The 22,500-nt window shown below is 40.4% G+C and overlaps 1 protein-coding gene across 9 annotated transcripts in view; it reads left to right on the top strand.

Moving 5' to 3' along the window:
* The window catches only part of ATRX (ATRX chromatin remodeler), an 86,085-nt gene extending 69,193 nt beyond the window's left edge, over positions 1 to 16,892 (top strand). For all 9 annotated transcript variants that reach the window (XM_040572681.1, XM_040572677.1, XM_040572673.1 and 6 more), the window contains 7 exons: positions 494 to 671; positions 2,144 to 2,338; positions 9,887 to 10,036; positions 11,237 to 11,362; positions 12,312 to 12,407; positions 12,957 to 13,085; positions 13,920 to 16,892. In XM_040572681.1, coding sequence (XP_040428615.1) covers positions 494 to 671; positions 2,144 to 2,338; positions 9,887 to 10,036; positions 11,237 to 11,362; positions 12,312 to 12,407; positions 12,957 to 13,085; positions 13,920 to 14,198 — 1,153 coding nt within the window. In that variant the 3' untranslated portion in view covers positions 14,199 to 16,892. The remainder of the gene's footprint in view (positions 1 to 493; positions 672 to 2,143; positions 2,339 to 9,886; positions 10,037 to 11,236; positions 11,363 to 12,311; positions 12,408 to 12,956; positions 13,086 to 13,919) is intronic.
* Positions 16,893 to 22,500: the final 5,608 nt, after the last annotated feature.

The raw sequence follows: 22,500 nt of genomic DNA, 5'->3' as shown, positions 1-22,500 counted from the left end.
CCATTTTGCCTTTGGAATCCTCTAGCAGTTTCCATGCCTTGGGTCGGAGAGGTTTCGCAGGTTATCTAGCAATGCTGCTACAACAGGCAAATGCTGTTTGGTAGCAAAGTTGGCTTTTAACCTGGCATGGGTGTACTTCACTAGTCTTTCTAAGTCAGTTCAAACATGAAGATGAAAGTGATAAAATATGCTTCTGGTATTGTAAATACGCTTTCTTCACCATTTATAAGTCTGCTAGGTGCATTTATAAAAGTGTAATACCTACATTTTGGTACTGTTCTGATTGTTTTCCAAATATTATTCCAGTAGCACAACAGTAAATAGATCGTTTTGTAGTAGAAGGAAAAGGCATTTCTATATAAACAGACATTTCGTTAATTCTAATAATATACTAACCATACTAGTCTCTCAGTTGACATTGTTTCAATATATAAAAATATATATTTAATACATTTCCAAAATATTAAAAAATTGCAACTTTTCTCTGTTCCAGAGGCCGCTTGTTTATTATCTCCACTAAAGCAGGCTCCCTTGGAATTAATCTTGTGGCTGCTAATAGAGTAATCATCTTTGATGCTTCTTGGAACCCGTCGTATGATATCCAGAGTATTTTCAGGGTTTACCGCTTTGGGCAGAACAAACCTGTGTTTGTGTACAGGTTTTTGGCTCAGGTAGGTTTCTGTGTGATTTTTTTATGATATTCTGGTTCTGCAGTCAAATTTGTAAACTGTAACTATTTGGACTTCTGCTGAGGTCCGTAGTGGTCCACACTGATCCAGTCATCTTCCAGCTTTAATCTGATAGCAGTATTTGTCCCAAAATCACTGAAAAAAATCTTGAAGGAAATGGTGGTAAAATAAATAAATAAATTGCAAAATAATAATTAAAAAAAAAAACGCTGAAATTATTTGCTGTTAAGCCCACTTAATCTGGCACTTTGTATTTCACAAATCCTGGAATTCTAGCAGGGATTCACACATTCAGACTCAGAATATTGTTTACTGCTTTAATTTGTACATTATGAAAAATTCTTAATTGTATAGACCACATAGAGGATGGCTGTCATTTGTCAGTAGCCTTGCTGAATGTGGCTGACTTCTGCAGACCTCTTAAAACGTGTCTCTGGGTCATTGAAAATCCAAATGGAATGAAGATGCTGGTAGCTAAGGATTTTTTTTTCTATAAAAAGGCATGCAATCATGATTTGAAAACCTGTATCACAGCCCAAAGATCTGTAATGATTCCAATGGTCACCGATCTATCCTCTTTATAATAATGCCATTACTTCTGACAGGTAGTGTCTTGCTTCATCTCCTAGTTCTGAGGCTTTCACAGGACAAACTGAAGACTTTTTTCCCTAGTAACAGTAATTAACTCATGATCAAATCATTATTCACTTGCCAACTTAAATAGATCACTTTTTGTAACATGTTACTGTCAGACATGGATTTTTTTTCTTCAGGCTTCAGTCTGTTTTTCTCTACGTGCACTTTTGAACTGTTGGTATCCTTTTTAAGTTGCAGTGTTTAGAACAAGCTATGCTGTTCTCATACTTTTCGTAGTTGTCATCTTTTTTTTTAAAATATGTAATTTTCCTTTTTTCATCAAAGATCTAGTTTGTTCGTACCCAGCTGTGATGAATTAGACTTGACTGCTTCCCTTGCCCTGTCCTTCCCACTCCAGTGACTTGGTATCTGTTTTCCTTTTTTATGGGCTGCCCAAAGCAGCAAAATGTACAAAAAAGGTACATGCTCTGGAAATTGACATTTTTGTCATAATTATACTTTGGGAAATAGAGCAAAACCTGATCTCTTCAGGCCACTACTGATAACATATGTTTCTTACACTTAGTCAACAACTAGGTGACATCTGTCGCTTACACAATGCATGCTACTTTTTATTCATTTCCAGGAGGGTTTTGTTCTTTTGTTTGTTTGTTGGTTTGTTTTTTTTTCCCTTCAGCAAACAGTGAAGTATTTTCAGGTTTCTTCATTGTTTTCAGGTTACTTTGTAGATAAGGAGCACAGAAAAAAGGGAAATAGAGCACTGTTTTGTTGTTGTTCTTGCTCTTCTCTATCTGTTAGTTTTTTCCTATGTAACAGAAGGTCGGTTTTGTGTAAAAGTGAATAACTGTGTTTTCTAGGGAACGATGGAAGATAAGATCTATGATCGACAGGTAACAAAGCAGTCGCTGTCTTTCCGGGTTGTTGACCAACAGCAAGTTGAACGTCATTTCACAATGAATGAGCTCACAGAGCTGTATACCTTTGAGCCAGATTTGCTAGATGATCCTAATTCAGAAAAGAAAAAGAAGAGAGATACACCGATGCTGCCTAAAGTAAGTTGATGCAGATCACTGGGAATTATATTCTATAAAAAAAACTTAGGTCTTTTGAAGGATGTGGGGTATTTGATCTTGCAAGGAGAAGTGCTGTATTTTCACATCAGTATTTTTTACTTTGAAATGTGGTAGATTGCAGATAACGCAATAAAACGTGTGATCAATATCATGGATGCTCTAATGCCCTTCAGTCTAATTGACAGTGTAAGAAAAAGATCTTCAGTTAAAAGACAGAGTTTTTAAATTAGAACAAACAGAACCTGGGAAGGCAAGATGAATGCGTAAGTGGGTGCTGGTGACACCTAGCATTACCTCAATTAGTGGTGATAAAACTATCAGGAGATGCTGGGCTTCGGGGTCTGTTTTTTATTTCCCTAGGTAAGACTTTGAGTCAAATTAATCCATGATCTCTTTTGCTAAGCCTTTTTGTGTGTTGTTTTTTTTTAGTTCTTTATTATTGTCTTCTTGTAGGGACCATTAATAGAAATACAGTAGAGATAGGGAAAGAGATATTTATTGTTTAAGTGAAGAAAAATTGGACAAGCTAAGGGTTTTAATGTGTTTTTAGTGTTGTCAGTACTAGCAGAGACCAGTGACATTTTTGTTCCTTTTGCAGACGGTCATTTACTGTACATGGTGAGAGCGCTGACGTTCTGTGCTCTGGGGTAGTATGAAGTAGTGACTTCTAAGATCACAGTAGTTTGTTTTCACTGAGGCTTGCCTTAATCTATTTGTAGTGGCTGTGACATGTAGTAGTGGTTCATTGTCGCTACATAGTAATGTCTCAGTATCCTGTGCAGTTCTTGGGGAACCAAAAAATTTATGAACTTAATTTGAAAGTATAAACTGTAACTTTTATTCCTGCCTGACTGTGAAGTTCAGGGGAAAAGAATGATCAGATTGTTTATCTTAGTTTCCTTTTCCAAGTCAGTTTATATTTAAGGTTAGTCTAAGGTTTGTACTTCATCTATTTTATATTCTTCGTGTTAGGTGTTGTTCACATACACTAATGTAATGTGGCCTGCCAAAGGCTAATCAATTAATAACTTGCGCAGTTGTCTTTAGCTTACCAGGTGAATAGCTAGTAAATAGTAACAAGTAAACGTACGGCTCGTAGCTAATTACCTGATTACATCTCTGAGCTGTTATCTTTAGGTCATTACACACTGTCTGGGTGTGGAGAAGGAGGTTTCCTAGTTTGTACATCTGTTAATTTTCAAGGAAAAATGGTAAGCTTTTCATTTGAAACTGTCTGTAGACCACTGTAATATAATAAATTGCAGTTGAACATCGCATTGGCATTCTTAATATTTAGGCCTTTGTCTGAAATGGAGTTTATTCGACCACCTACAGTGTCCATGCAGCTGTCAGGGGGATTTAGGAAGCAGTAGCCCTATAAAGTGTTAGTCGCTGTTACACATGCATTTAAAACCCTTGAAAACAATCTTTAATGACTGTATCTAAGCTCTTTTTCTTATGATGTTTCACATTGTAAGCAGTAAATTGTAGATAACAGATTAAATTTTTACTATTTTGTAAATTTACAAATTCGTTTTTTTTACCTCCTAAAACATGTTCCTTTAGTTTAATTAATAGTACTTACTTAATTCCATTTAGCCACCAACATGTGGTTCATATAAGTGAAGTTGAATACAAAGCTTTAACCACGTCCCTGGCTAGAAGTGAAGCAGATCTGTGTATAGGAACTCTGCGTGGTTCTTTTTCATAGCTTTAGCAAATGGTATTGAACAGGATTATTATTATTAAGATGTGCATCTTCATGCACACTTCTAATCTGTTTTGTTTTCATTTGATGGTTGAAAGGGCTCTAAGTCAGATAGATTCATCTTATTTTAGCAGTTTCTGTATTTATTTGTTGGAAGCAGGCTTTTGTATTCCTGGTTCTGATTCCACAGAATGTGGAAGGCTAGCAGTTAGTTTAGCCCCTAAATAATCTTTTCCCTTTCTTTGTGTCCCCGAATTAGGCTTGGGTCTGCGATAGTGAGGAAGAATCCTGCGGGATGCTGAGCTCCCTCAGCTCCTGCTGAATTGGGGAAGTGGGAGGTGAGGTGTGAAGGTGGCACAGGAAGTAACGTAACTTCTGGTAGCTGGGAGCAGTGTTGCCTGTAGCATGCGTGGTAGCCAGTGCTTTCACGTGTCTTTGGGCTGCTTGTGGTGAAATGATGTTAAATTGTTAGTGGGGAAAGATGTGTCTCAAGAGTATTAATAATGTCGGTAGCTGTCATTTGCACAAAGTATTACTTGTGGTTTGGGATTGGACCAGGCAGTCTGAGGGCAGGAGTGCAATCTGTCCTGCAAGGGCATCATACACGTGTGAGCAGCAACTAATTAATGATTCCTGGATATTTCATCCAAGAAGAAATGCAATAGTAACATTTAGGGTGCCTGGGTGACTAGTGCCAAGGTAGTAAACTGTTGCAAAGTAATTTATGTCACAGAACTTTTTGTTTGTTTCTTATATTTACTATAAAAAATGTAAAGACAAAACGCTTTCCCCTCAACTATTTTGATTATCCCAATTTTTATTATTATTATTTTGGCTGTGTTTGTCTTCTCAGCTGATCGGGATCTGTTATTTTCCTTTTATCCACAGTCAGGTTCTTGCTTTGCAGACAGGTGAGCTAGTGCAGCAGTTGCAGCGGTTTGTTCCTTGATCTCCCTGTGTTCTGTTTAACTGAATGGTGGCTCATAGCTTATTTACAATATCATTTGTTTAACTTCTGTTTCATTTACCTATTTCTTTTGCTCTGTCCAATTCTCTAGAAATTCTACATAAACAACGAAAAGCAAATACCAGCTGTAGAAAACATTGCAGTGGATGGTATAAATATCAAAATCATGTAATCTTACTCATCCAGAAGGCTCACTATTCCTTATTTCAGTGGAATTAGAGCAGAGATGCATGACTTACCTTTGTAATAATGATTTTTTTAATGATTTGATGAATTTAACACCGCATTTGTTGCATTTTTGGAGAGAAAACAGTCGATTATAAAGACTGATATGCTTTCAGAAGCATTTTATTGTAACAGCCCTTAATTGTACAGCAACTGGAGTTTAAAACTTCACTTAAGATGCTTTGTTTGTGCTAAGTTCAGCATGCCCTGCCTGATCTCTGCAGCTTTCAGTTGGAGGCAGAGGCCACTAAAACTTCACCTGAATTACCCTTTTCCAGCATTGAGCTGCCTGCTCCTCACTTAAAAAGACTGAGCTGTTCCTTTATAATTATCAGCAAAGCGAAGTAGGAATTGAGGCTAAAAGAAGGCTTTTGTTTTGCTTTTTACAGGTTTTATGTATACATTTGTCTTGTCTTCAGGCCTCTTCATCTCTTTTACATCTCCAAAGCGGAGTCTCTTGAACAAGGAACGATACCATTGTGTAACTCTACTCTTGTGGAGGCAGCAAGATTGGGGGTTACTCTTGTAATCCATAGCGTTGGTGTGAAGTGCACAATAAAAACACCTAAACATATTAAAATCATCAAGTAGAGAGACATCTAGGATCTGAGAGAATGGGGTCCTCAGAATATGGGTGCATAAATACTTGAAAATGTGCTTTGAAGGGTTCAATTCCAAAATGCATGCTCTTTAGAGGGAATTATAAATAAGAATTAGGTGACGTTTTCCATCTTTCCTCTGATTGTCTAAGCATAAATGTGGAAAACCCTAGAGAAATAAGTTTTCTGCGGGTTGTCTGCTAAGTCACCTTAGTTCTTGACTTCAGTGAAGCTACCTTTTAGAAGGTCAGCAGTCAGGAATCGTGTGCTGAGGAGGAGTGGTTCAGAGCTGAGCATTAGGGTTGCTCTTGGAACTTGTAGATTTGACACGCTTTCCAGCTGCTTTGATGTAAGAAAAAATATTTTTAATTCATTTCTTACTAAAAAATTAGGAGAATTCATTGTGGATTGTTTTAAAAGAAAGAAGTAAAACCTTTATGTGACCAAAGAAACGAGTGCTACTTGATTTTCAAAATACATCCTTGAGAATTCCTTTATGCAATAATCCCAAGTTTCAGTCAAAGAAGGGTTTTCTTAGAAAATGTTGTTAATAGGTGGGGGTGGGGGGGAAGATGCTGAATGTTGCTATTTTATATGAAAAGCCACATGGCAAACGTGGAATATGTAGGTTTTCCTGGAAGCTTATCAAAGTTTCATGTCAAGTTTTAATTTTAGCAGCAGTTTTCCGCACACTGCAGTCTGAGCAAGACCTGCAGGTTGCCCGGGAGCACTAAGAGCCAGTATACGCCCCTCTCGGGGGAAAAGGCGTGCTGCACTACAACAGTAACTTCACAGTGCCATTTCTCTGCCCTTAGCCCTCTGAAAGTCCTGCTACGTCTTGAAGAATGTAAATACTTGGTTTCAACACAGTATTTTTAGCGTGAATGCTATTCACCTGAATTATTAAATTAGTCTTAAATTCCACTGCTTGAAAGCACATTTCATTCATCCGCTGTCCCTGTAGATTTGAAAATGACTGCCTTAGAAGTTCTGTCTGAAGGGCATAACAGGTGTCTTAAGACTGAGTAATCATTGATTCAAATTCATTGTATTCAAGTATAGAAATAATTAGAACTAATTACTGTATATAGCCCATGAGCTTTATGCAAATGTAGTGAGTCATTGCCTAATACAGACTAGAGGCATAAAAACTTTCTCTAAATTGCTACTCTACAGAAATAGTAAAAGGAGAAGATAGTGTAAAGTGAGAAAATTCTCTTTGGTGCATTGTGACTGTTTTTCAGGTGTTACGTTTCACTTTGCCCTGAATTTAACAATAGATTCTGAGTCCTTTTTAAAATCAGTGCGATTTATGATGACTAGGCTGTTTTGTTTTTTTAAAAGCAGGTTCTCAGACCCTTAACACTCAGCTCCCAAAGGATTACACTGGGGTATCCAGGAGACTTGGCTGGTATCACATAGCTATCACTGAAGCTTTTTACCACAAACGCTGATAATTGGGTGCCGTGATCAGTGCAATGCCCACGGCTTGCCCTGGCCAGTGCAGTGTTTCAGCGCAGTGCAGGTGAGGTAGGAGATGGACAAGGACAAAATAGGCTTGAAGGGCCCTCACGACCCTCGCAGCTGGCACTGTGGCACCTTGTTCCTTGTCCGTTCTTCCTAGGACATTATTTTTATTGTATTTTTGTACTAAGGGGCAGTTCTGTGAATTTTGGGAAGGCTTTTAATTTCAGAACCCAAAGAATTTGCTGGCTTTTATTTTTCGTTCATTTTTAAGATTCCTTTGTGGAAGATTTCCTTTCTAATACATCTATCTCTCCGTAGCGTTTAATTTCTATATAAATGACAAATTAATCCTTTTTTAAAATTAAAAAACTTGAAAATCTCTCTTCAAATTTTTAATTCATCACCAGGATATCACCTAAAAGCTTATAAACAATAATCATTGTTTTATCAACAAGTTAAACAAATGAAAGGAATGTTAATCTGCTGCATTTTTTTTGTATATAAGGTGAATTTATTATTTTTCTTCACTGTAAAATAAATCACATGGCAGTACCTTCCATATACCAGTTTTCAAGCTCCATCATATTTAATGCAAAATAAAGTTTAGACAAAGAAATGCAAACACGCAGTTGGATGTAATTTAAACCACATTTTGAAGACACTGTTGGCCAAGTGAGTGTGGATTATATTCCAGTATTATTTTCAATAGTAGTGTTACTATGGAAATTAATGCATGTGCATGGCCTGGAACCCTCCGCGCACTGATGTACAGCTACAGTGTGTTGAGAGTGCTTTTTAATTGTGTTAACTTAATTTTGTAATATCTCCTTGACTTCTTTACCCCCTTCCTCTAGATGTTTTCTGCACATCCCATTAATGCATCCCTTTTTTCTCTCTCTGCTGTCCTTCTCTCCCACCACCCCAAAATCCCGTTACGTGTTTCTTGTGCCCATGAGTCATGCAGGTCTTACACTGAATGTTTTCTTGAAGAGCTGGAGAAGAAAGCATGGGTCAAAATTTAGGAAGACTAGTTGATAACAGAAGGATAAAACAAAGACTGGCTTATATAGTTCCTTATGTTACTTACTGTTACCTTCTGCTTGCTGTAACTGAGCTTTAAACAAGCACAGGAACAACTTTCTGTAGCTGTCATGGCAAAGCCACTGGTCAGGACTCTCAAGTGCAGTTCCCAAGTACAAGGTTCCCAAAGTACAGAGGTCTGGCAGAAGAAGGGCTTGGCATTGAGTGGGTCTGTAGGTATTTGTCTAATTCTGCTGCAAAAAGATGTCTCTTTCACTGCATTCACCGTAATTCGTTTCAGGAGTGGATCAGAAAGTTTAATGGAACGATGGTTTTGTGTTATTAATCCTAGGTGGAATGCTGAGGGGTACTGGAGCTTCTCAGTTAGGCGGGCTTATCAGTGCTGCAGGTGCATTAAAAAAGAAAAAAAAAAAAAAAAGCATTCAGTCATTCCTTCTGAAATGGGGACTCCTGTGGTACAGGGAGGGGCAGGTTTTAATAGTCTTTGTAGAGAGTCTCCTTGATCCTCTGCAGCATTACCTTTATTTACTACAGAGAGGCGTCATCTTTGAACAGCTGTGGAGACAGGAATGTTGAGTCGGTGACAATGGGGACTGCAAAGTCATTATTAACACACTGCCTTGAAATCCCAGCTTTTCCCATTCATGTTGTTTTTATTTCCCTTCTGAACTGAGATAACGATCTACCAAAATGTGGCATCTGTGGTCCAGTCGAGAGCAGTAGCCACTAGCCAGTTTGGGTAGCAGCTAGCTTCTTTTTGCTTCACCCAGGAGCTATTCGACATTCTGGTAGTGCTGCCTACTGGAAAACAGCAGTAGGATTTTTTGGTGTTAATATAGCTACCAATTTCAGTATGTCTGCAAACAAAACCTTCACAATAGACTGTAGTTGTAAAGGGCATTGTAAACATTTCCCTTAACCTTAAAAGCAGTTAAATGTAAGGGTGTTGTGAAATATAGAAAGCTAACTTGCCACCTGCTGATAAAATCCAGCTCACAACAGAGATTTGAACTTTTTAGCCCAAATGGATGGGGGACTATTTATCTCAACATGCATCTTGACAGTTTGAAGAAAGCAGCCTTTTTTGCAGAGTACCAACAGACAGCTGATGAACAAAAGTACGACTTAGAGCTTTGCAACCAGCAGCAGTGCTCTTTATAGATTACAGATGCGGATTATTGATAGGTCCTCTCAGGTATCCGGTCCTAGCAAAGGAAAAATCATTTAGCACATTCCTTTCTTTTTAGGTTGTTAAAGTGCATTTATTGTTGTGGAATCTGAGAGCATTCCTGTGGTTCATTAAGTGATCCGACTGTCATCTCTGTAGCAGGTTGTTAATCCATTACCCTCCCTCTGAGGAAAATTCTACTTTTAAATTATTTTTTAATTTTGTTTCCCTGCAGTGCTCGGAGCTGCTGTTCATGAAAATTGGGTCAAAGCAGTAAGGCCTGCACAAAGAGTAAATATAACAGAGCTACTGAGTGACTTCTTATTCTCTCATCCCTTTTTCATTTGAACAGGATACAATTCTGGCAGAATTGCTTCAGATCAATAAAGAGTATATAGTTGGATATCATGAACATGATTCGCTCCTGGACCATAAGGAGGAAGAGGAGCTCACTGAAGAAGAAAGGAAGGCAGCATGGGCAGAATATGAAGCAGAAAAGAAGGTAAACTATCTGTACCAGTTTTCTGTATATGAAAATAACCTTTCCATATAAGTACCATTCACCTTTTCAGTTTGTTTTGAGGAAAATCATTTTCTCATAGGCCAAGAAACGGATATGTAGAGTAAACTCATGGAAAACGAGGATATCATGTATTGTTTACTCTTTTGATGCTTTTCTTCTGTGTATCTTCCTTATTACTTCCATTTATAAGTAACTTTTTACTTCTGCACACAGAAATTTGCCATTTCATGATAACACTCAACTGGTGTCCTGTTTAATAGCTCACTTTTACAACTTGAGGAAATTTCTAGTTCCATTGAAGGTGTAGAATTGATTTCAGAACTTTTTGCCACAATCTTACTAACATACATGCATCTGCTAGAAAGGGCTTAAAATCTTGCCTTTTTCCCCCCTTATTTCCTGTATCTTGTTTATTTCATATTTAAGCAGGTGGTAGAAAGAAAACTGAAGTGGATAGAGCAGTGGGTTCTGTGGGGGTTGGTTTGGTTTTGTTGTCATTTTAAACTGTAAAAGCAGTATTGGTAACTTGGTGTAACTGGAATTTAGCATCAAAAAAAATCTGGAAAGGCTAAGTTTGGTATTCATACCTGATCAGTAATCTGAAATGACAAAAATTGGGTATATAAAATGCCACTGACAATCCTGAATGAACAAATGACAAATGAAATGGAGTATTGGGAAAAAGCTTTGTGAAGGAGAAGAAATAGGAGGATACAATAAATTTCAGTGAGCACTTATATGGCTTTCTACAAGGCAATTTGGGAGATGAGCTTTATATTCCTGTTAGTAAATTATCCTTTTCACATCTTTAGATTTTTATTACAATCCAGTCAAAATCAACATTAAGTAATGGGTTTGCAATTAAAAGATGCATCTTAAATAACTTCAGATATAATAATAAACCTTGGCTGTTCTTGTCTTAGTAATGACCGAATAATTAAGCTCAATGCCCATATTAACTTAAGACTAGAATTGAGGTTCCCCTGTGATTAAGATGTCCTTTTGAACTGGGGTTTGGAAAGGCTCCTCGGTGCAGTGGGATAGCTCAGCCTCCCTGTGCCATGTACGGTGGCCGTGTTCATCTCTACGGGCTGACTTGTCTGCGTGTGCTGCTTCAAGGTTTGGTAGAGAACGTGAATTATTCCAGTTGTTCAGACAAGTGCATTTTGTGTTTTCAAGGGCTTGACCATGCGTTTCAACATGCCGACTGGGACCAACATGCTTCCCACAAATTTCAACTCTCAGACCCCATATATTCCTTTCAATTTGGGTGCTCTGTCAGCAATGAGCAACCAGCAGCTGGAGGTAAGCAGTGATCTGTTGGAACATCTGTGTTGCTATAAGCATGCGTGTATTATTCTGTCACACGTAGGTGGTTCGTGTCTTTCTTTAATATTCTGGTATTTATGTAATGGTCTCTTACTTTTAATAGCTAACTTTTTTGCTTAGTTACATATCTGTAAATTGAAGTCTAACTTGTATGCATGTAACCTGCAAGACCTCTATCTGGGTAGTATCTCAGGGTTCTGGGAGATTAACTGCATTCCTTGCAGACGTTAATTACCACATCTAGCTTTGCGCCTCCATCTGCCTTCTGTCTGAGAAGGAGTGGGAGGGAGGAAAGTGTGCTCTGTTCCCAGTTACCTCAGGTCTTAGCTGAAGCAGCTGCTGATGTTTCTTCCTAATGTACCACCCTGTAAACTGCAGTATTTGAAGGGCATTTGGTTGTCTTATGATGCCTACTAGTGTCTGGTGAGGAGTTTTTGTGAAAGAATTGAAAATCTCTAGCAACGTATGCAAATCAGGGGGACCCATATTGAATACATCTGTGGAATAATACGTGACATGCCAGTATTATGCTAAAATAGGTCACAGTAGTTTGAGCACAGAGAATGAGCTGAGGTTGTGACATCATCAAACTCAGTGTTGCAGAAAACTTGCCTGAGTAGAAAAGCATCACTCCTGTGATGGTCTGAAAACCTTTAGGTACAAAAATAGTTGTTTTCTTTATAAATACCGTCTCCTGTGTAGGTTGCCAGTTTTGTATGTGCTGTTCAATTATTCTGAATTGAAGTTCAGTTGTGTGGAAGTCCGAGTCTGTCTTGTTACTCACAAATTGACATGTGCAAATGAGGAGAAAAATGTAATTTCTCTAGGTACATAAGCCAAAGATGAGGAAAACTTAGAAACAGTTTGCAAAGAAATGTGTTCTTTGCATCTGTGCCTTATAGTTAATTTATTGGTGTTTTCTCAGGACCTCATTAATCAAGGACGAGAGAAAGTTGTGGAAGCAACCAACAACGTAACTGCAGCAAGAATTCAGCCCCTTGAAGACATCATTTCAACGATAGTGAGTAAAAGAAAAGAGTTCATTATAGGTTTAAACCTACAGCTGAACATTATCAGGCAAAGAAATGATCATTATATATGTCATTCAGCTAATTAGTTGTTATTAATTAATGTCATTTCCAATGTGTGTTAACTTGTATCACTGCAGCTTGCAGTAACCCTTTATGGCATATAGATGTCATAGAGCCTTATGGGACTAGCACTTCAGATCCATGACTACTTGCTGTGCACTGAAAATCATGGCTTTCTACAAATAAGTATAATAATCATACACAAATAAGAAATACTGCCTATTCCTTGTCCCTGTATATCTACCTTAGACTGCATTTCTCACTTGTTACCAATAATCTAGAGGCATATTACCTCAATTAATAGTTTAAAGAACTGTTAACTCTTAGTTCTGATTCTGGGCAAGTGTAATTTTGCGTTTTCCAGAAACTGGGCTGTTTTTTAACTCCTGATGCAACTCAGAATGTAGCGCAAGACCTCAGTCACCATTACGTTTTTGTCAAAATGACTAATGCCAAGATTTTTGTTTTTTCCTTTTCAGTGGAAAGAGAATGTAACACTCACAGAGAGCCAAGTACAGGCACTGGCCCTAAGCAGGCAGGCAAGCCAGGAGCTTGATGTTAAGCGCCGAGAAGCCATCTATAACGACGTCCTTACTAAACAACAGATGGTAAAATATCTAACAATTATTTGATCAGCTGTCCAAGTTTGAACTGGGATATTGAGTATGGACTTCGCATGTGGGTGTTTATAAAATAGAGGTGTATGTTTAGATATGTATAAATATGTACTCGCAGAGTATGAGTTTCCATGGGTCAAGTATTTGCTGGCATTGTGTAGTGGTGTATATGATGTAACATCAGGAATTGACTTCCGCAGTATGCTGGATTGGATCGCTCAGCCTCATCGGCGGAGACTCCATGAGAAGTTCATTTCAAAAGATACTCACCAGATTTTTCTGTTGAAGTAGTTTGCCTGAAGGTCATGAGGCTTAAAGAGAAATCTAACTCCAGTGCTAAGAAAGCAATTTACAAAACACAAATCATAGAAAGTATTGGTAACGGTTTTTAGCTTAGAATTATTTTTGCAAAATCTGAAAGCTGCCCAGTTTTCAAGTGGTAGAGCTTTCTCTTAGGCAAACATTTAGTGACAATCTGCATGCAGGACTTTCAAAGGGATGATAAATGGTACCTGACAAAAAAAATGCTGTAATTTATACCTGGGAGTAATTTCACAGCATAGCGCATTTTGCTGTAGGAACTTACCCAAATGTTGCATGCAATACAATAGGCAAGTCATTAAGAGAACTCAGCCCTAAATGGTGTTACTAAATGGTTTCTGCAGTAATCAGCTTGTGAATACCATCACATTAGTGATGGTGATAACAATAGTGCTTTTTCCTTCAGCCACGCTATCCCGAACAAATTGATTTTAACTCTGAACTTGATACTGGTAGCATTAAGATGGGTCGTGCACTTCTAACAGCTCTGCTTTCCCTTCACAGTTAATCGGTTGTGTTCAGAGGATACTTATGAACAGAAGACTACAGCATCAGTACAATCAGCAGCAACAGCAGCAGATGTCTTACCAGCAAGCAGCAATGAGTCATCTCATGATGCCAAAGCCTCCAAATTTAATCATGAATCCTTCCAACTACCAACAGATAGATATGAGAGGAATATATCAGTCAGTGTCGGGTGGTATGCAACCACCACCTTTACAACGAGCACCACCCCCAATGAGAGGCAAAAATCCAGGGCCTTCCCAAGGGAAATCAATGTGATTTTGCACTAAAAGCCTAAAGGATTGTTAAAATCAGAGAAAGAACTTTTATTTTTTTAGGAATCAATGGCTTAACAGAACTCAACTGTAAAAAAAAAAAATAAAAAAAGTAATTAAAAAAAAATAGTTTGGTTGGTCCCCTTAAATGCCATGTTCCATGTTAGTGTTTCAGCTTTGTTTAAATAGGACATATGTTTTCCCTTGTTGTCAGTGATGTTGCCTAGAATCTTCTTACATATGTTGAGTACAGGAGATATCAAGTTGTTTTCAGTGAAAACAAGTCCTCCCGTAACAGTAGCATCTCCACAGGTTTCCTGTCTAAACTCCTATGCTTGCTTTTAGTAGCTGTGAAGCTGTCATCAAATTTGAGAAGCTTAGGAAGGACTGCAGGTCTGTATGTTTCAGTATACCATATGTGAATTGTACACAGCTGAGTTCTTGATTAGAGTTGATTCCTCAAATTATGGAATACTTTTCTGCTTACCCATTTCTTGAAATTAGTGGGAATATTGTAACAGAAATAGTTCAGTTTCCTTTTGGCTGAGGTCTGGACTTGTACTATCGCATCTATGCTGAACGAAACATAGGAACTGAAAATACTCTTTGAAATAGAATCGAGTGCAATATTCTTAAGTACTACTGCTCTGAAACTTTTGAGTCGTGCAGTTACATAGAAACTGTGTCTACAGCCTTAAATAGTGACTTGGGGAAGAAAATTATTCTTCCTTAGTCTTCTGCCATTTTTTATTTTCACTTTTATGTCATGGAAAAGCAGTTGGTGATCTGGGAGTAGGAGATGTTTCTCCTTCACCTGAATTAGCTCTACGTGGAGTCCAATGCAAAGCACATTTCTGTTAACTCCTTAATGCTGGTGCTACTGTCTTTGCCCGTTGCCAGCAATGGGAGACAGGCCAAGAATACTTAAATTCCTGGTATTTTGGGGGTTAGGATGCCGATGGTGGGCAGGGTCAAACCCTGTTACATTATCAACCTTAAAATGGCAGAACCATTGCAAATTTAAAATTGATACCAAAAAGTGCTCTAACAACTTCCTGAGCTACCAGAACAGTGAAGTAACTTTTCCTCCATTAGATAAGAGTTTTGTTTATGCACTCCTCCCCATTACCTTTCATTTGTGTGAAAACATAATTTAGTACACAAAGAGCTTGATTTCGTTGTTGTTGTTTTTTATGTAGACCAGAGATAAACTTCTCGTTTATTATTATATCAACAGCACTCTCTTTACCCACACTTCTTGTGCTTGTGGAGATCTAACTAAACACAAATAGGGCTTTTCTTTGAATATAGCTTGGTGGACTCTTCCCCAAAAAAATGCTTATAATCTGGGGCTAAAATAAACGACAGGAGCATTTGGGGCAACGGTGTGTCGAGTATAGAAAAGAGCTAGAGAATTCTCGACAAACAAGCGGATGAAGGCATTTGCTGTAGATATTGCTGGACTCTTCTGGCTTGCTGACATGAACTGAAATTGTTTTGGTTTCTGGAACCGTTCTTGCAGGAGTTTGAGATCTTGCCCTGAATGGACAATTGTTGTTTTGTTTTGTTTTTGGTTTTGTTTTTTTTGCATCTAAATATGCAAATACTACGTGATATTTCATTTTGTGATAAAAACTTGGTTTGTGATCTGAACAGAGTTTCTTTGATCTGTTGCAAAACCAGCTAACAAATTGCCATCTTGGACTCTTTATTACAAGATTCCACAAATGAACCTCAGTATGTTCTAGTGCTTTGCCAGCTCTACAATTACATTTATTTTGGGGGGAAGGGAGCAAAAAGAGATCTATTCACGCTAGAAGTAATGAAAATATGAGACTTTGAAACCAACAATCGAAGGCAAATGTACTCTGGGCAACTCTCACTGATGTTCCTATGTGTCATGAGTAAGAGAAGTATCTTCTACCAAATCTGGGAATGTTCAATGGAGTTTTACAGTAACTCAAAGACTTAAATGTGGAAGTTTTAGGCAACATTTAAAGGCACATTTTTTTCATTCTGGACAAAACTATGGATAACAGAAGACTAATGCATAAGAAGAAATTGGAGATGAGCATCGAAATAAAACTTGGACCACTTTGCATACATGTTTCTCACTTGACATTTTAGCTGCATAACAATGTGCTTTGAGTATAACATCAAGCTTTAACAAATATTTAAAGACAACATACATCAATAAGATAATAAAAGGCTCATTTTTATATTTGTTTTAGATGTTTTAACTAGATGAGATGGCTTAAGATGACGAATAAAATTGTTGCTTGTAATACAATTTTGCCTGCGAAATTCTCCACATTTTGTAACCTGTTTATTCCTTTGGATGTAAAGCGTTTTTGCTTAGTATTGTGATATTGTATATGTTTTGTCCCAGTTGTATAGTAATGTTTCAGTCCATCAACCAGCTTTGGCTGCTGAAATCATACAGCTGTGAAGACTTGCCTTTGTTTCTATTAGATGGCTTTTCAGTTCTGTATTAAATATCTTAATTACTATAGAAAAGGTGTCACCTCTTCCTATAAGGCTGTTTTGTAATACATATAAGGACTGGAAATGTGTTTTTAAAGAAAAGAAGCATTCGAGTAGGACGATATACTATCTGTGTTTTCACCATTCAAAGTGCTGTTTAGTAGTTGAAACTTAAACTATTTAATATCTCATTTAATAAAGTGACCAAAATACATCAATGTGCCTTGTGCTACATTTACAGTACAGCATGAACTCCACAGGGACATGGTCTGAGAACTTGTCTGTTGAGAGCTGTGAACTTGCACTGCGCTGGAGTTAAGCTCTTTTTGCCACAGGGAGGTACCCATTACTCAATTTAGTCATTTTTTAGAGAGGGTAGTTGTGGGACAGGTTTTCAAATAATAAACACTTGACAGTGGCTTCTGCAGCCAATCTCTCTGTTAAAAATGATGAACAGGGAGGAATTGCCCAACAAGAATAAATCATTCAGAGCGAGGTGAAGTTCTGCTTGGTCAAATCAGAACGAGGTACCTGGGTAGTTCAGCCTTGTAACTGTACTTTTTTTTTTTTTTTCGCTTTTGTAGTTATTAAATCCCTCCTGTTGGGCAAAAATTAAAAAATAAAAAGCCTTTACTACAACCACAAAAAAAAAAGTCAAGTGGCAATTATGTTTAAAGCTGTCCCTACACTTGTTCCCTGTGCTTAAAGCTTTCTCTTTAGCTGGTGCTGCAGCTGTGTTGCTGCCCCACGAGGTGCGGCCGGTCCTGCAGCTGGCTGACAAGGGGCTAGTGCTGTGGAAGCTGCTTAACATGAAAATAATCACGGTTCTGAATCAGGTGGTGCCATAAAGGACAGCGTGGGTAAAGTTTTTAAATATCCTTGGAAATTGCTCACAGTTGGAACTGGGAAAAACTCCCACCGCAGTCAGCAGGAGGCTCAGGCAGGCGCTGGGGCTGGAGGCTGCTGTATGTCAGGCCAGCACGGTCAGTGCCGATGGTCAGTGGTGGCATTTCGATGTGTCAGGTGCTGAATGCTTTCCTTTTCTGCTTTTTTTTTGGTCTGTAGAAGACTCACATTTGATCCTTAAATCCTGAACCAGTTTGAGTGGAGTAAATAAGTCATTTTATCAGTTTAAGCAAAGAGAGTTTTGAGTTTGGGTAAATTTTCAGTGTTTATGGAAAAGACAAATGTCCTAAATACTCCTAGCTGGAGATGCTTGGAAAAATTAGTGTTGCAGCATCGGCTGCAGTGGGATACAGTGTATATAGGTGAGTGCTGAACTCCTCAGTACTCCCTTCCCAAACCAGTGTGGGTGTTGCGATAACCCCGTGCCCCACCTATGCTGTGGGGTGTACCCTGCAGGCGTGTCCTGGCATTGAGAGCAAAACTCGGAGGGGGTTTGGGTCTCAAGGGCCTGCAGAAACCCTCCAGTGGCCACAGCTGGGGCACGCTGCAACTCGTGGGATTGATGGATCGCTCACACTTCTGTGCCTGACCCCAGCCCGTCTCCATGTGGGCCGTTGCCGTGCAGCAGCGTCCAAGGAAGTGTTTTTTGAGCAGGTCGGAGCTCCCCTCCTGCTGCACGTAGTGAGAAGGGAACATAAGGGGTGTCGAGGGAGTGGCAGTGATGGCAGAAGGGGCATAGGGGAGTTTTGGCAAAGGGTTGAGGCAGAAAATGGGGACACTGCTGGAGAAGGGCAGGGGGGAGGCAGGAAGGGAGGCCCCCCTCATTCTGTGATCAGCCTCTTGCAAAGGCTTCCTTGGTTCTGTGTTGGGTGACCGGCACACCTGAGCACTGCTGCTTGAGATGCTGAATGTGAAACAGTAACTGGGGCTTTAAAGCTTCATCTGGGGATATGGCTACTTTTCTAATTGAATTGCACAAAACGTTGTCCCCGGGGATTCTTTTTGGCACCAGCATGTGCTCACAGGGTGATCAATCACACTTGGTTATGTGTGAACACAAATTTTTGGTAACAAATACTTTGGTGTGATTCAGGAACGACCTGAGATGTCTCAGTGGAGTTGGCTTTGCAGATGTTTTCTGAAACCTACCCAGCACAGGTTGGAAACTACTTCCCTTGTATTTTTTATGATGAGGATTGAACACCTCCAGAGCAGTTACTTGCTTTGAGAGAAAAACAAGTCTTACGTGGTACTGCGCACAACATGGTCTGCTGGGTTTACGTCCCTCTCTCTGACTTCACTCCAAGTTCTCACGTTACCAAACCCGGTAGCACGGTGCCTGCACGGATCACGGGCTATCATGCTGCCTTGTGCTGCCTGCTCTCCCCACCTGACTACAGATATTTTTTATCTCAAAATCAGGACCAGGGCCTGTGTTTTTTCAACTCTGGCCACGTTTCCTGTGGTCCTGCCTGCTTCCCTCCAACGAACCGAGCTCTGTGCCTGCCTTCCTGACCATGTCTCTCCTGGATGGCTGCCCTGGGTGCCTGCAGCAGCTGGCGGAGCAGCGCATCACACCTACACTCTATGTTTGCCCTGAAAGTCAGAATTATTTTCAGCACAGGTCCCCACCACCTTGTCTTCTCTCCAAATGCTTTTCCAGGAAGGTTGTGGCAAGCATTTTGTTCACCAAAGTGTGGAGAAATGATTTACCCGCATCTGCTGGCTAATAATGACCCTGAGCTATCAGGTAACCCAGTTATTACCCTTGGTGTATTGTATGTCCTGTGGCTTAGGGTGAGCGCTCAGTAACCTCCCTTTATTTCCTCACAGTGCCTTTGTCTTTATGAAGCTTTCTGGATTGAGTTGGAGACAGACTTTGCCCTCCAGACAGCTCCTGTTGCTGAGACTGTTACGCTTCAGCAAAGCCTCAAGGCTGAGAGTCAACTCCAAGTGCTGGGATGTAGGGGAGGACATCGCCCTTCGTCTCGGGTCCCCAGGATTGTCTTCTCCTGCTGGCGCTGTCCTGAGGGACGCGGATGTCTTTGTCTCGCCATCAACAAGAATTTTGGTCCTTCTCCTTCGGGGACGTGCTGTAGCCAGGTGTCCTTTCAGGGCCATCTCGGCCACAGTCAGCAGCTGACACACCTCTGTCAGACAGCCCAGCGGGGCAGCACCTGCCCTGGAGGGCACCTTCCTCACCTGTCCACACGGAGTTTATCCACTCGCATTCGTGTTTTGGGCTCCACTGCATTCTCCAGAGGAGGCGCTGGGCAGCCCTGAGCCACCTCTCCTGCCCAGGAGAGCTCCCCGTGCCTCCGATCATGCACTAAAGTTGGGGGGATGACTGCTTTTGCCAGGTTTACGCTGCGATGTGCTGGGTGCTGCTTCAGCCTCATGCCAAGGGCTTTCCTCCACTTCCACACCACGCTGAAGCGAGACTTGGGAAATTGTCCATCTCTGCTGCTTACCTCCTTCCTCCTGCTTTGTGCAGGTCTCAGTTATTACATGCCCAGCTCTCTCCAGCTGGAGAACTGTTAAAAACAATTCCTTTTGTTGCATTTATTGTTGTGTATTAAGATACATGGCTTTTTGCGTGTAAAACAGCCCAGGGGGAAGGGAAACAAGTAGGTATAAGGCTCCTACTGGAGGAAAAAAAACTTTAGGTTTTGTTGTTAGTTTTTGTTGGTTCTTGTTGTGTTTTTTTTTTTTGGTGGTGGTGGTACCAACCCTTACAGTGAGTTCTTGGTGCATTTTACTGCTGGTATTGTGTTTTCAAACCCCAAGCCTGAAAAGTTTTCCACTCTCACGCCTGCGCAGCCCTTTGCAGGAGGAGCCTCCTTCCGTGGCAGCCCTTGGATTCTGCTGCCAGAGGAACGAGCCCGCTGCATTGCACCCATGGGCCAAATCAGCTCCCTGTCAGGTTGGTGAAAAACACGTACTGTGCATTGCTGAGATTCAGTTTTGAACTTCATTTTGGAGATGAGAGGTGGCATTTTCAGCATTACAACTACCTTCAAATGTAAAGGGAAGCAATAGCTGGAGAGAGGGGTGAGCCGGCAGGTAGGATCCCTTGCCCCACTCCTGCAGAGGCAGCTGGGCTCTTTGGGACGGCGTTTGCAGCAGCGATGCCGCTGGGACCCCGTGGATGGCCACAAGCACCCATGGAATGAGGCTGTGAGAAGGCTGCAGAGTGAAGCTGAAGGTCTGAGACTTTCCCTTTGCTAAGGTAAAAAGTACATTTTAGGATGCTTTTCACAAATGATCACGCTTCTGACATGGCCACTGAGGATTAGATGTTTCAGCGATGACTCAGAGGAAAAAGGTAAATAAACTTTTTTTTATTTAAAACACACAATTAAATTCCTCCGTGTCTAGATCATTCATGGTAAAGCTCCTTTAATCTTTTCACTGCAGTTTGCGGACTGTTGTCTGGGACAGCTGCGGCACCGGCTGGGATGTTTGGGTAGCAAAGGCTGTAGCAGGGACCTGGGAGGTGGCGGAGAGGACAAGAGATGGCCAGGAGGAGCTGCTGCTCTGTTAGCAGTACACAGCGCATGAAGAAGGTGGTGTGGGTCGCTCCTACTTCAGTGAAATCGTCCTGGGAATTGAAGGAGCTGAGCTCTTCCCTAGCCTGCTTTGTGGAGACTGAGAAACTATACTGTGAAAAATGACGTTGTGGTAAGGAAAACCCCAACCCAAAGCCACAACATCTGCATTTGTACATATTTTTGCATGCTCCAGAGAACTATGTCTCATACCAGGTGCTTGTCTGTGCTGTGCAGGGGCTGTAGCAGTGACACATTCCTGCTCCCACCCTGCACTGAAAACCCTGCCTGCTGACCTCAGGCTGAGCCCACCGAGAGGCAGAGGAAAGCTGCCGGGGACTGTGTGCCCAGGCACTTTCTGCACCATGCAGCCATGAACGTCCAAGCGCTGCCTGCAGGGATAATCTTCATCCGTGGCAATTACTTACAAATGAGTGGGTTTTAATTGCTCTTGTTGCTTTCCGCTTTTTCTTCACTGATTTTTCCACAATGCTTCAGGTAAGAGTTCAGGTGTGAGGCTGGGTGGTTTTAACAGGTGTGAACTGGGAGGTTCCTCCCTGCACTGCAGCAGGGACGCATATTCCTGGGAAATCCTACACAAGGTCTTCAGGAGCGGTGGCATGCCTGGTGCCTGGTGTGGCCTGAGGGCTGATTTTTGTCCCTGGCACCACAAAGGGGAGGACTGGATCTGCCATTCTCAGCTCCCACGCTTCATTTTATGTCCAGCTGCTTGTTTCAGGGGGGGGTCACGCTTCCCAGAGCCATTCCAGCTATAATTTGATGTTGCCCTTCCGTAAGAGTTTGGAGTTTAAGAAATTTATCTAAAGTCCAAAGCCTTTTTATAGGTGGTCTTAATCTTCACATTGATCAGAAAATACATGGTTAATTGTTAAGGAGCACCAAAAAAAAGGGCTAGCAAGAAATCTACAATATAAAGACAATTTTATTGCCAATAAGCTCTTAAAACTCTTTGTTTTTTTTTTCCTGTTTCAGTAGGACCTTATTCTTCCTGATGAAAATCCGGTCATAGCATCTCTCATTAAAAATAAAATTATTTTGAAATAAATAAATATATAAAATAAATATCATATACATTTTATAAATAGTTTTGTCCCTATGCACAGTATCCATGCTTACATCTGAATAATGTTCCTCACCCACTTCCCACCCCAACAGCAGGAAACACCCCACACATCAGGACCAGTCCTTGTAGCATCATCCACGTAGCAAACTCCTGGGCCGCTGAAGCAGGGCACCATTTGAAAGGCTTCTTCTTTGCCGGTAACTATCCCAAGCTCATCAGCAGCATCTGTAGCAGTTCTGTGGTCTTTTGTTTTCTTCCTTTCTCTTGTTTTTTTTTTTTTTTAG

This window comes from Cygnus olor, chromosome 13, assembly GCF_009769625.2.
Source record: "Cygnus olor isolate bCygOlo1 chromosome 13, bCygOlo1.pri.v2, whole genome shotgun sequence".
Taxonomy (NCBI): Eukaryota; Metazoa; Chordata; class Aves; order Anseriformes; family Anatidae; genus Cygnus; species Cygnus olor.
The sequence above is the reverse complement of the archived record's forward strand: the minus strand, read 5'-3'. Positions and strand labels throughout refer to the sequence as shown.